Source organism: Hyaena hyaena, unplaced genomic scaffold (assembly GCF_003009895.1).
Source record: "Hyaena hyaena isolate Hyena2069 unplaced genomic scaffold, ASM300989v1 scaffold_425, whole genome shotgun sequence".
NCBI lineage: Eukaryota > Metazoa > Chordata > Mammalia > Carnivora > Hyaenidae > Hyaena > Hyaena hyaena.
This window is the reverse complement of record NW_024081052.1, coordinates 1,559,158-1,574,278: the sequence shown is the minus strand read 5'-3', so window position 1 is coordinate 1,574,278 and position 15,121 is coordinate 1,559,158. Positions and strand designations below refer to the sequence as shown.

The following is a 15,121-nucleotide window of genomic DNA, read 5'->3' as shown; positions in this document are numbered from 1 at the left end:
AATTTGTTCAACAAGGATAAAGCCTTGAATCCAAGGCAGGCTAATTCTGAAATCCAAACCCATTAAAGATGATAATATGCCTCTAATAAAGGTGACAGTTCAAAGGTAAGTTTGTGTGCTTCTCATCTCACCCATTTCTACACACGATACTAGCATTTTCCATTCATTCAAACTATATTTGAGAGACTGCACATCTTCAACTGAGCAACTGTTCATAAATTACTCAAAGGGATGCAGCATTATCACTAAATCTTTGATGGCATCATTCTGTTTAACTGATAAAGAGATCCAACAATAACTGTTCATAGTGGATGAAGCTATGCACACACAGGGTCAGGGAATGTAGAGGAACTCTATTTTCTGCTCAGTTTTGCTGAGAACCTGAAATCGCTCTAAAAAGTAAAGTCTGTTTAAAAAATTAGTATGCTGCTCTAAAATAATGGGGAAAAAACCCACAATCTTATGAACCTAAATGAGAGAAAATGAACAGATATTCAAATATAAAATAAATACCTACTTTGTTCTAGTAATGACTCCTTCCAGGGTTTTAAACTCTGTTTTTTTGCTTTTCTGAGTACACACCATAGATCTCTGCACAGCTAGAAGTTCTCCATTTACGTCACGAAACTGCAGACGAATCTGGGCTCTAACATCTGTTTCTTGAGCAACCTTTAAAGGTAAACAGGGAAAGATTATACCTTACTGAGCATCAGAATGTTAGTTCTGAAAGATAAGACACAAGCAATATTACCAAAAATGAGAAAAAGAAAAACTTACACATCCAAAATTAGTGTCATTTTCATATGCTATTCAATATACAAGAGGAAAAGAATACTTGTTTTTTTTTAATTTTTTGAGGGGTGGCAGTTCGAGTGCATGTGTGCAAGCAGGGGAGGGGTGGGGGGTAAGAGAGGGAAGGAGGGAGGGAGGGAGGGAGAGCAAGAAAGAAAGAGGGAGAATCCCAAGCACGCTCTGTGTCCAGTACAGAGCTGATGAGGGGCTCAATCCCACAATCATGAGCCGAAATCAAGAGTCAAACACTCAACCAACTAAGCCACCTAGGAACCCCAAGAACACTCTTTAACTGATTTACTAAAACTGTTTATTTTCTACCTCTGTTATTCAGCATTAGGAGACCGGGTGTGTGGGTTTTTCAAATAAACAAATTTTAGCTTCTTAGGTATCCCAAGTGTTTTCCAAAATAATTTTTAAAACACAGACAAGCTTAGAGAAAAGCAGAAATACAGTATACCAAACTTTTCCCCCTGAACCCCATGAGACTAAGTTGTAGATCTGATGTCCCATCAATATTTTCTAGAAAACAGGGAGACACTGATGGCCCTTCTGAGGTCTCAAAAGAAAGTTGGGGAGTTCCATAAGGCCTCCCTACTTTGGCATATCACAATTCAAATGTCACCCAGCAGTGTGTAATCTCTAGAATGTGCATTCAGCTCACAGTCCCACTTGTCTACCCAAGTAGTTATTCTCTGCTAGCCCTCACTGAGTCCTGTCCTGGACATGTGTTTAGTATCTCGCCAAAGATTCAATAATCTCTTACACAGATTTCTGGTGCCCATCTCTGCAGAGCAACCCCTCTCCTGTATCTTATTCCATAATTTACAGTCACATGAGCAAACACACACTTCTACCTTTGTATCATCTACCTGGCAATACTATTATTCTCTGTTGGGTTCTAATTCTATGTGCCAAAGTTTACAAAATTTCCCTAGGAAGAAAGCTAGAATGAATGTGTAGTCACCTCATATAATTCTCTTTTCTCAAAGATCACAGCCCTGTGCCATCTGTTGTCCAGTGCCTGAAAACAGCTGCTTTAATTTTTTTTTGTTCCAGTTTTATAGTTGTTTATCTTGGGAGCACAAGTATGATACTTATTACTCAACTGTAGCCAAAACCACAAGTCATGAATCCTGCATTTTTTCAAATCACAGAATATGTTTTATTGGTCTTTTAATAACTTTTTGGCATAAACCTAACTTTGATATTAATTCATCATTCAAAAAATTAAGCACAAATTTATTAAGCACTTGTAGCTTCCATCTGTTGTTTTGTTTCAAAAGAAAGACACTTTTTCCTTTGAAGTATGTTAGGTTAAACAGAAGAGTAAAAAAGTGGTATTAAACATCATCTTAAGAGAAGTACACGATACTTTGGAAACACAACGTAAGGGCATCTAATCTACCTCCCAGAATTCTGGGAAGGGTTTCTAAAGGAAGTGAATGTTTAAACTGAGAACTGACAGATGGGCTGGAGTTAGCCAGAGGAAAAGATCTGAGTCACTGAATAGCTAAAGTAATTTCAGAAAATATGGTACAGAACACAGGGGAAAGCAAGTGAAGACAGAAAATGGTTCCAGTAATTAAGAGCCTTCTGAAACACGTTAAGGGCTTTGAAATTAAGACAATGGAAAAACCACGGAGGGGTTTAATCCAGAGGAAAGGCATGCAGTAGATGTGCATTTTAAATGAATCACTGTGCCTTTAAAATAAACAGATTGAACTGACTGAGGCAAGACAGGAGGCAGAGAGTAATCCAGGACAAACAGGAAAACAGCCTACACAAGAGCTTCAGCACGGGAGGTGGAGGTCAGGAGAGAGAAGTCATTGGACGGGCTGCTCAGAAGCAGCATGATTCAAAAGTAATATACAGAAATCCACTGCATTTCTATAATTAATAATACAGCATAAAGAAAAATTAAGAAAATAATTCTATTTACAACTGCACCATAAAGAATACAATACCCAGGAATAAATTTAACCAAGGAAGTGAAATACCTATACACTAAAAACTGTTAAGACAATGATGAAAGAAATTCAAGATGACACATATGGAAAGATATGCTATGCTCATGGACTGAAAGAATACTGTTAAAATGTTCGTACTACCTAAAGCAATCTAAAGATTCAATGCAATTCCTATCAAAATACCAACAGCATTTTTCAAAGAATTAGAACAAATAATCCTAAAATGTGTATAGAACCACATACAGAAGACCCTGAATAGCCGAAACAATCTTGGAAAGAGTAATAAATCTGGAGGTATCACAATCCCAAATTTCAAGAAATATTGCAAAGCCACAATAACCAAACAGACCCACAGATCAACAGAATAGAGAGCCCAGAAATAAGCCCACACTTATACGGTTAGTTATTCTATAACAAAGGAAGCAAGAATATACAATGGGGGAAAAGACAGTCTCAACAATAAATGGTGTTGGGAAAACTGGACAGCTACTGGCAAAAGAATGAAACCACACCACTTTCTTTCACCATACACAAAAATAAAACTCAAAATGGATTAAAGCCCTAGATGTGAGACCTAAAACCATGAAACTCCTAAGAGAAAACAGAGTAATCTTGTGGATATCAGCTCTACCAACATATTTATGAATATGTCTCCTCAGGCAAGGGGAAAAAAAGCAAAAATAAATGGTATTACACCAAAATAAAAAGCTTTTGTATAGCCAAGTGAACTATCAAAAAAATAATAAGGCAACCTACTGAATGGGAGATATTTCCAAATGATGTATCTGATAAGAGGTTAGTACTCAAAATATAGAAATAACTCATACATCTTAACACAGATTAAAAATAGGCAGAGAACCTGAATACATTGATATTTGTCCAGAGACCTACAGATGGCCAAAAGACACATGAAAAAAAGTGCTCAGTATCACTAATCATCAGGGAAACACAAATCAAAACCACCATGAGATATGACTTCACTCCAGTCTGAACTAGTATCAAAAAAGTAAGAAACAGTTAAGTATTGGTGAGAATGAGCAGAAAGGCAGAACCTCATGCACTGTTAGTAGAAATGTAAATTGGTGCAACTATTGCGGAAAACAGAATGGAGGCTCCTTAAATAGTAAAAATAGAAAGACTCTATGATCCAGTAATTCCATTACTGGGTATTTACCCTCCAAAAATGAAAACATAATTTGAAAAGACATAATGCACAGCTATGTTTATTGCAGCATTATTTACAGTAGCCAAGATATGAAAGCAACCAGTGTCCATCTAGAGAAAAATGGATAAAGATGTGATATATACATATGATGGAGTATTACTCAGCCATAAAAATGAATGAGATCTTGTCATTTGCAACAACATGGATGGACCTAGAGGGTACTAGGTTACATGAAATAAGTCAGGCACAAAAATACAAATACCATATGATTTCACTTACATGTGGAATCTAAAAAAAAAAAAAAACACAAATTAAAAAAACAGAATCAAACTAAAAAATACAGAGAACTGGTGGCTGCCAGAAGGGAGGGAGGTAGGGGAATGAGTAAAATATATGAAGGGCACTAAAAGGTACAAAAATTCCAGTTGTAAGTAAGTCACAGAGATGAAAAGTACAGCACAGAGAATGAGGCCCAATTATATTGTAGTAATGTTTTAGTGTGGTGACAGCTGTTAACTACAATTATAGTGATGAGCACTGTGTAACATACAGAATTGCTGAATCACTAGGCTGTGTATCTGAAACTAACATAACATTGTATATAAACTAGACTTAAACAGAGAAACTTAATAAAAGAAGAAAAAAGCTAGTAGCCTCTTAGGATTTAAACATCTCAGTGAGGAAATGGCCAGACATTGATAGTTTTGAAAGCCCAGGGACTTGATGCTATCATTTCAGCCCAAGGCAAATAGCTGCTGAGGTCTTAATCCACAGTAAAGTAATTATCCATCTATGTACTAGAAAATGAGATGATTTATTTACAACATTTCCTACCAGTAGGTCAAATACACATATACATCATTCATGGCATTTACCCTTTTAGGACTTAGCTACTAGACAAGTATCAAATTAGTAAGTAGAATTTAAGGAAAGGGTATTTTGTAGCATTTTAATCACAATACTGTTGGTGAGCTTACTGAGGAAGAGGATCTTTAATAAGAATAATCTAGATTTAAGGCAGAGAAAAACCTATTAACTTTAGAACAATTTCTATCCAAAAGAATAAAACAAAAAATACTGTAAGCCCTTCCCTTTCCAAACAATCTAGTTAAAAAACCATTTTCCAACAATGTGGCAGAAGAACATATGTGTGCATGGCAGCTGAAGGTAGGGGGACATGGAAACTCAGCCTAGAACACGATAACTACTTAGGCTGAGAAGGGTGTCCACATGGGCAGCTTGCCACAGGGTTTCAAGACTCCAAGGGTGTCAAAGTTCAAACAGGATGAAAAGGGCATCCATGAGTAGGGATTAGCCAGCTTAGGGGAAGGAGGGTATCCACAATGGGGGAAGGCAAAATGTGGGATTTCAGAGCCTGAAAACATTGAGGGAATCCAAAGGAGGAAAAAGTGTGCTGGGGTAATGCAGACTGTAGATTAGAGATGGCATCCCTACAAGAGGCCAGCTTGTAACAATTATCAAAGACTGAGAAGAGTAAGGTGTCCACAGTTGGGGAATGGGGAAGTTGCTTATTCTCTTCACTCTACTTACCAAGCAATGGATTAATTCCTGCTTTCTAACTTTACCCAATGTTTGATTAAATCCAACTTTCCAACTTGCTCTGTGCTTACCATTGAGCTGCTGAACTAGACAGAAGAAAACACAACTGGTCTCCTTACAAACTTTCACCCACAAACCTCAGGTGACCCAGTGACACTCTCACCTAACTCTAACATCTCTTTAATCAACTTATGCTCTAAGCTTGACACTTTTTCTAGCCTCAATCAACCCCTTCTCCCAGCCTCAGCTAACAATTTCACTTCTGTTTTCCTGAGAATATAGAAACAATCAAAAGACTATTGATTTATTCTCTCACCACTAAAATGAATAATCACATATATACTCTGTCCATCATCCTCTTACACTTGATCAACAGTGCATACTCCTATTAACTCTGTCAGTCGGACAATGGATCCTGTTTCTACTTGGCTACTCAAGGATTTAACTCTGCAATTATACTCTCTCCTGCATCAATTTTTTCCCTCTATCCAGAGTCATTTCTATCAATCTATAAATGCTCTATCCCACATATATGCTTTATCCCATATTTATCCCACATGGTTTAAATCTTAGAGTGTTTGTGGGGTGCCTGGATGGCTCAGTTGGTTAAGCATCCAACTTCGGCTCAGGCTATGATCTCCAGTTTATGAGTACAAGCCCCACGTTAGGCTCTGTGCTGAGAGCTCAGAGCCTGGAGTCTGCTTTTGATTCTGTGTCTCCCTCTCTTTCTGCTCCTCCCCAACTTACACTGTTTCTCTCTCTCAAAAAAAAAAAAAAAAAAATTAAATCCTATAGTGCTTAAAAACCCTAATATGGGAGGTCACTGGGTGGCTCAGTTGGTTAAGCGTCTGCCTCCTGATTTTGGTTCAGGTCATGATTTCACGGTTCCTGAGATCGAGCTCATAGCGCAGATCCTACTTAGGATTCTCTCCTTCTCCTCCCTCTGGCCCTCCTTTGCTCATGTGCACCCTCATGCGCACACACACTCTCAAATAAATAAATAAACTTAAAAAAACCCTCACACATGGGGCGCCTGGGTGGATCAGTCTGTTAAGCGTCCGACTTTGGGTCAGGTCATGATCTCACAGTCTGTGGGTTCAAGGCCCGGAGCCTGGAGCCTGTTTCAGATTCTGTGCCTCCCTCCCTCTCTGCCCGTCCCCTGCTCACTCTCTGTCTCTCAAAATAAAGACATAAAAAATTAAAAAAAAAAAAAAAAAGAAATCTTGCCATTTGAAACTGCGTGGATGGAACTGGAGGGTATTATACTAAGCAAGATTATTCGGTCAGAAAAAGACAAATGTCTTCACTCATATGAGGAATTTGAGATATAAAACAGATGAACAGAAGAGAAGGGAAGCAAAACTAATATAAAGTGAATGGGACAAAAACATAAGAGACTCTTAAATATGGAAAACAGGATTACTGGAGGGGTTTTGGGAGAGGGGATGGGCTAAATGGATAAGGGGCATTAAGGAATCTACTTCTGAAATCATTGTTGTACTATATGCTAACTAACCTGGATGCAAATAAAAAGATAAAATTGAGAAAAAAAAAAGAAAGACTGGCAAAGAGCAGCAGAAAAGGTGTTTAAGATAAGGTAAATATTATTAGGTGTAGGGACAAATTAAAGCAAGGAAAACAAAAGACCAAGAGAAGCTGAATATATAAGAGGAACTGAAATGATGAGATGAGTATAGCAGGATGCGAAAACGGGGGGATGTGGGCAATTCAGGTGAAGGGAATAGCTCCATCCACAAGAGCAGTTGTGAGAGACTCAAGAAGAAAGAGCTGATGAACAAAATAGTGTCGGTGGGAGCTCAGATCTGGGAAATGAGAGCAGCTGTAAAGTGAGTATTAACTGAGGAAAGTTGAACCATCAAGGACAGAAGAACCAGAGGGAGGACATGAGCAGACAACTGAGAAAAATAGCTCTTTTCACTTGGAAAGGGAAATGGGTGATAGACCGAAATTGTCAGAGATGCTAGAGCATTAATCAACATGGAAACATCCAGAAGCACAATAATAAAACAAGAACAATAGCCATAAAACTCTCCTTGATCCTACAAACCTTTTCAGCTACTTCCTCCTTTCCACTCATTGCAAACTCACAGAACAATTCTATGTTTCACTTTCTTACCTTGTTTTCTCACAAAGTTTTGTGAGAAACTGGTTTTGTCAAGATGACCGATAGCCTCCACATAGCCCAACCTTCCTCTTACTTGAGGTATCAACATATTTGGTACAGTTTCCTATCTCCTTTCTTGTTCACACTTCATTCTTTTGTCTTCCAAGACCCCACTCTCCCAGTTTTCCCTACTTTACCATTTGTTCTTTTAGTATCTTCTTGTGCCTCTTCCCCATCCCTATTTCTAGATACCAATGTGCTCTAGGTTAAGATCTTCCACATCCTCCCGACATTCACTCTCTATGTGATCACATCAGGCTTTAAAACTAACTATAGATAATTGTATACATCAATAAATCCTAATTAGTCTTTCTCTAGCTCAAACCTCTCTCGGACATACTTCTATTTGCCTACTGGACATTTTGGATGTCTGACATTCCAAATCTACATGTTTACACCAGAGCCACCCAAATGTCCTTTTCCAGAGTTTCCTCATTACAATAAATGGTGGCACTATTTTACCTAGTTTTTCAAGTCCAAAAACTTGGGATTTATGTTTGATGCTTCTACTTCTCTCATAAACCATTATCCAGATAATTAACTTATCTGTTGATACTACCTTAAAAATGCATCCCAAATCCAAGAATTCTCCCCATTTCTACCATTAGCAGCTTAATCAAACCACCAATATATCTCAACTGAATTACCAAAAAAATCTCCTTTGCTAGTCTCCGTCCTTCTACTCTTGCCACCTACAATAGTCTTCTCTCAGCTGTCAGACTGATTCCTTTAAAATACACATTATGCCCTTTTCGTGCTCAATATTTTCCAGTAAATTCCTATTTAAATGAGAACAGAAACCAAGGACCTGGAGAACCTAGGCCTTTCTATTTCTGTGACTTAATTTTCTACCAGTCTCCTCACCATTTTGCTCTTCCCTGTGATTCCCTGAATACATCAAGCATGTTCCTACTTCAGCAACTTTGCACTTAGTATTATCACTGACTGGAATGTTATTCTCTCAGACTGTGAATGACTCATTCCCTCTAGAATGAATATTTAAAAGATAACTCTAGTTGCTGTGTGGAAAAGAGAACTTCAAGAATGAAGGCAGGACAACAAGTTTGGAGAATACTAATATAGGAAAGAGGAAGGTGGCCTGGAACTGGAAAGGAAGAGTGAAGATGGAATAAAGAGACAAATTCTGGACATATTTTTAATACAATGGATAAGCCTGACCCTGGGACAACCACTTTTATGATCGTGGTATGTCCCTTGCCAGGTAAGTATCCATGGACATATTTGAGAGGATTAGGTAAGAACTGCTTATGACTTGGCAACAGGGGAAGATGAAGTAATCAATCAAAGGATGACATACAGGTTTTGGCATGAGTATATGTGTAGATGACAATATCATTTATGAAACTGGAGAGTACGGAGGTAGCACCAGGCTTGAGACTGTGAAAAGAACAGGAGAACAGGTAACCATGAGTTCTGTTCTGAACATATTCAGGAAATGACCATTAACCATCCAAACAATGTATCTATCTAAAACTATTGATCTATCTATCTATCTAACTCTAGAGTTTAGGAAAGAAATTTGGGTTAGATATATAAATCAGAAATCATCTGCATGTAACAAATACTTAAAGCCATAAGAATGAATGAGATCACCCAAGAAGAGTCAGACAAAAAACAGACTCAGCAAAGGAGACTAAGATATGGCCAGTGAAAAAGGAGGTATGAGATTATGGTGCCACAGAAGCCAAGAGAACAGTGGGTTTTAAAAAGGGAATTAAGAAGCTCTATTAAATCTTCTGAAAAGCAACTGAGAATTAGAAAATGACCACTTTATCTGGCAACATGAAGATGACTGGCAGCTTAGAGTAGTAACTTTAGCGAGGAAGGGGGGAAAGAAAATCTGAACAGAACAGGCTAAGGAGAAAATGGGAAGCAATGAACTGAAGACAGTGAGTACATATACCTCTTGTAAATTTAGCTATAAAAGTGAATAGAGGTAGTAGCCAGAAGGTGATTTGGAATAAAAGAAGAGGTTTTTTTGTTAGTAGACTAGAGCTACCATGGCGTGCTGATAGGAATGATCCTATAAAGAAGGACAAAAACTGCTAATGCAGAAGATGGGTAACTGAAAAGCAAAATGCTTGCATTGACAAAAGGGACTGATTGGATCCAGCCTCCAAAAAGAGTTGGTGGACATTTAGATAAAACAGTAAACAATTTACCCTTAACACAAAAGAAAAAATTACTACAAGTACAAATAAAGGGCAGTTTGGAAGATTTTAAGACTGGAAAATGAGGTACTTTCTATCTGATCCCTTTTTTCAATAAATTACATTTTTTCAGCAAATTACAGGCCAAGATCATCAACTAAGAAGAGTAAATTGCAGGTTTATGGAGACAGAGTGCGAAATAGTCACTGCAGAGAGGGCTCAATGTACTAAATGATTTTACTATCTCTAAAAGTTTATAAATACTTTCATTATTAGTTACCTTTAGGCATACAAAAGTGGAAAGAATTTAAATAACCACAAATAGGGGGCCAAATGAATAAACTATAAACTCAGTGGATGAGTAATTAGTTTTAGTAACTAAAACCAATGAAAGAAAAGTGTATACATACACACACATATATATATACATTAACATATCTAGAGTGTGCCACTAAATATTCGATTTGTAAAACAGCATAATAAAATGATACTGGTGTATTGAAATATTTACGTTTGAGTGTATTTATGTATATATACACACAGATATGTTTGTATAAACACAGAAAAAAGCCTGGAAGAAACCTACAACGAACTATTAAGAGAGGAGCTGGCAGATAACTGAGAGAGGCACATGAAACCACTACACACATAAGAAAAACCTATAGGCCAAAATACACAGTACAGAAATTTCTATGTTCTTTAAACATAGTAACGGTGTAAAGACTGTAATTCAAACAAAGATTCACAAAGATTTAAATTATGGCATATTTAAATGAAAAACTAACAGCAATCTAAATGTAAGAAAATTATGCAACTATTAAAAATGTTCATAATAGGGGCGCCTGGGTGGCTTAGTCGGTTGAGCGTCCGACTTTCACTTAGGTCATGATCTCGCGGTTCGTGAGTTCGAGCCCTGCGTCGGGCTCTGTGCTGACTGCCAGCTCAGAGCCTGGAGCCTGTTTCAGAGTCTGTGACTCCCTCTCTCTCTGACCCTCCCCTGCTCACGCTCTCTCTCTCTCTCTCTCTCTCTTAGAAATAAATAAAACATTAAAAAAAATGTTCATAATAGGTGACATGTTTTAAATAAATATTTCAGACATACACAAAGTATAAAGATTAGAAGAAGCAACCCTATGCCAAACACCTAGATTGAGAATTTAATTTTTTTTTTAATGACAGGGGGCCTTGTGATACTAAGTGAAGAAAAAAACATCAGAATACAAAATTCGAGTATGACTTCAGCTAAGTCTGTATGTAAAGGAGAAGAAAATACATGAAAATGTCAACACTGGGTGTCACTGCATGCCAAGACTGTGTGTAGACTTTTCTATCTCTCTATAGTTTTCTATTGCCAGGTTTTCTACAATAAGCCTTATTGCCTTTATATTTATAAAAATTTATTTTAAAGATATTTAAGTTTACTAACATGATTACCTTGGGATCATGAACAAATGTATTTCCTTTGGTTCCAGGAGGAAAATCTCCAGTACAAATATACTTTAGACATTCAATGATGGTCTGAAAAATAGAAAATTGTATTATTTAGTTACAAGAGAACCACAGAAGTTTATCATAAAATGTTAATTCATTATAAAAATATTTACCAGAGAAACTATAAAAGATATGACCAGATAAAATCTGACATTATAAAAAGCTATAATACAGATATGATTATGTGTTAAAGTAACTGCTGTACATTCATGGAAAAGCTAATTAAAAAGGTATATGAAAAGAAAATAAAAAATTATTTTTTAAAAACCCTCAATTTTCAATTAAACCCTTTAAACTAATTTAGTAACAATGGCTAATGTAAAACATGGTTACCATAGTTGATCATTTGCCAAAATACGCTGAGGGTAGAACTTAAATGTTCCTACAGAAAAAAAAAAGAGCTGACAGATGTGTTAACTAGATAGGAGTGATCTTTTCACAACGTACAGTGTATTAAATTACTCTGACATACCCTTTAAATATCTTACAATTTCATGTATCCATTACACTTCAACAAAACCAAAAAACTTTAAGTTCAAGTTTTAAAAATGGCTAACAGTTTCACAGGCCTTACATGTGTCAGGTATTGTACACACCACCTTTCTATACATTAACCAGTAATCTTCACATTAATCCTAGGCTTCAGGAAACTCTTTATTTCCATTTCATAAATGAGAAAACTAAAGCACAAACCCTTTGGGCCACTCTTGCCCAGGCACCGAGTTAATTAATGGTGAAGCAAAACAGCTGTAATCAGACTGCTGGTGCTCATAAACCTTAGTCTCCCTTAAGTAAGCAGAGGACTTTATACAATTCTAGGGACACAACAGGCAGTCAAGAAATAGAAATATTTTCACATAAACAAAAGTAGACAAGAGTGTGCCATTCAATGTGCAATTCTAAACCTTATTTCTTTCTGGATGCTTTTTTTTTTTTTTAAATTGTTTATTGTCAACTTGGTTTCCAAAGAACACCCAGTGCTCATCCAAAGTGCCCTCCTCCATGCCCATCCCCCCCACCCCTACCCCCCATACCCATCAGTCCTCAGTTCTGGATGCTTTTTGCTTCATTTAATCATTTCTGCTAGAACGCCCTGGTTTTTCTCAAGCCACCCTTTCAGGCTGCACTTTTCCTGTAAATGCATGCCACGCCAGGGTCCATCTCAAATTTCTAAATATTCTCTGGGCCTTAAAAAGTCAAAGTAAATGCTCCAATTTTTTATTTTGACTAGGTAAGGGCATCCCAACAACAAAATACAGTTTCTCAACTACACTGGGCCTCACGGTATCGGTTTCATTTTGTCATTTATTTCCCATTATGCTTATACGTCGGCATACTTACAAAACTCTTCTCAGAAAGCCCTGTTTATCGTATTTTATAGCTTTTTAAGGAATTCCTATAATGCGACAACTGTCAGGAAGTGAATGGTATGTTTTGGGAGCAAGGGGAGGGTTAAAAAAAAATATCAATGCAGACCAAAAGGCTTCGTGTAAGAACGTAAGGTCGCCGAGCGCTTTTTTGGGATCCTCAGGTAAACCCTGTCCACCCAACGAGCCTCGCTACCCTTAGGAGACTCGGTCTGGTCCCCGCTTGAGGTTGCTGGGGCCAGAAGCCCACACCGGGCCACGCCCAGGGGCAAGGGCCCCACCCAGAGACCCAAGCATTTCCTGGGGGACCAAGCGCGGAGCCCCAGAAACCCCTGGCCTCTCGTCCTTATTGTTCTGAGCTCTCCGAACACCTCCAGATTCGCAAGATGTAGCGACCCGTAAACTGAAGGCTGCTACTAAGAACTTACCGTCTTCCCCGCCCCATTGGGTCCAACCAAAATTGTGAGGGGGCTGAAAAAAGTGATAATTTGCTTATCTTTGTCCTCTATTCCAAAACTCCGCACACCCAGAATGCTCATCTTTTCGATCCGGGACATGTTTGCAAATGTTTCTTTTCTCAACACCAGTGGCCTAGTGCGCCGGCCCACCAGGACTTAGCGGTGCCGCGGGAGGGGGAGCGATGGGCCGGGAGGACTCGCGAGTCTCCGGGTCGCTCCGGTAGGAGCGAAGCCTCTGGCTGAACTCTTCCTCCCACTCCGGCTTCCTTCCCGCCTGAAGAACGAGAGCGGGGGTGGGGGCCGGGCTTGGGCTGCGCGCGGCCAACACACACCACAAACAGAGAGACCCCGCAGGCGAACGCACTCACAGATTCCCGCCGCGGCTGACCCGCGGGTCACGTGGGCCTCCACTACCGGCGTGCATTTACGCCGCAGGCCAGGGGCACGCCGGGAAGTGGGAAGCTCGCGGTGCGCGCGCAGCCCTGGCTTCCGGGAGTAGTTCCGGCCTAGTGGGTTGAGTGCTGGGCTTTCTGCCCCGTGGGTGTGTGTTCTGGCCTTTTGCTGGGTGCGCGGCAGCCTTCAGAAGCCCCAACTCTGAGGACTACGAATATTTTCGACAAACGGTGGTTATCAAAGTGTGAGCCCGGAACGCCAGGAATGGAAAGGAGTGCGGTGTCCTTTAATGTCGAAACCGTTTTCTAACAATGTTAAGACGTTATTTGCCTTTTTCATGATCTTTTCGCTCCTTTACTTTAGGTGACCTGTGGTGACGCCATCGCAATGATGGCTAATAGAATGTGAGTGTATAGTCATGTGCTTAAAAAAAATCTCAATTTTAATTTCCAATTAGGTATTGATAGTTATAACACTGAAAAGCTCTTTGGGGTCCTCAGTAATTTTTAAGACTGTAAAAGACCAAAAGTTTGAGAACTTGTTGACCAAAAGCCAATTGATGCTGCAAAACTACAAAATGGTATGCAAATATGACGTGAAGGAAACCCACTCCTATAAGTAAGGACATAAGAATAGACCTTTATAAGAGATTCAGTTATGCAAGTTGAATAATGAGAGACCTGCTGTACCACAGTGCCAATAGTTAACACTATATTGTGTAATAATACATTAAAATTTGCTGAGAGGGTAGATCTTGTGATAAGTGTTCTTGTCGCACAAAAAAATGTTTAGGTTAAAAATAAGGAGGGTGGGGGCGCCTGGGTGGCTCAGTCGGCTAAGCATCTGACTTGGGGTCAGGTCATGATCTCACGGTTAGTGGGTTTGAGTCCCGCATCGGGCTATGTGCTGAGTGCCAGCTCAGAGCCTGGAGCCTGCTTCGGATTCTGTGTCTCCCTCTCTCTCTGACCCTCCCCTGCTCACGCTGTGTGTGTGTGTGTGTGTCTCTCTCTCTCTCTCTCTCAGAAAGAAATTAAAAAAAACATTAAAAAAAATAAGGAGGGTAGGAGGAAACTTTTGGAGGTAATGGATACACCAATGACATTGGTTATGGTGATGGTTTCTCTGGTGTATGTTTATCTCCAGAGTCATCAAGTTGTGTAACATATGTACAGCTTTTTGTATGTTAAAAAATTTTTAATTTTTGTATGATAAAGTTTAAAGTAAAGTAAGGGAAAGATATTACCCAAAAAATAACTGAATGTTGCTTTTTGGAACCCAACTTAGTGGAGGGATATCCCATGCAAGGGCCTGTAGGAAAAAATTACAGAAAATACATAATAGAACAAAACCTTTGGATTATTTTCCTAGAAAAATGTAGGAATTGCCCTCCAATCATACAATCTCAAGGCAATCATTAAGAACTTAATACATAACTAAAAAATTCACCCCAAAGGATGCAAGTGGGGAAATCCAGTGAGTAGTCTCATGTTATACTAAAAAACATGAAAGTGTCAGTTATCATAATACATATTTTAAGTTATTAATGGAACACAGAAGATTGATATGACA

At 38.7% G+C, this 15,121-nt stretch overlaps 1 protein-coding gene and 1 pseudogene across 1 annotated transcript in view; both read right to left on the bottom strand.

Moving 5' to 3' along the window:
* Positions 1 to 13,533, bottom strand: part of RAD50 (RAD50 double strand break repair protein) — a 93,180-nt gene extending 79,647 nt beyond the window's left edge. The window contains exons 1-3 of the mRNA XM_039252564.1: positions 13,130 to 13,533; positions 11,278 to 11,361; positions 518 to 669 (exon numbers count right to left, since the gene is read on the bottom strand). Coding sequence (XP_039108495.1) covers positions 518 to 669; positions 11,278 to 11,361; positions 13,130 to 13,258 — 365 coding nt within the window. The 5' untranslated portion in view covers positions 13,259 to 13,533. The remainder of the gene's footprint in view (positions 1 to 517; positions 670 to 11,277; positions 11,362 to 13,129) is intronic.
* LOC120245489 lies at positions 8,793 to 8,902 on the bottom strand (annotated as a pseudogene).
* Positions 13,534 to 15,121: the final 1,588 nt, after the last annotated feature.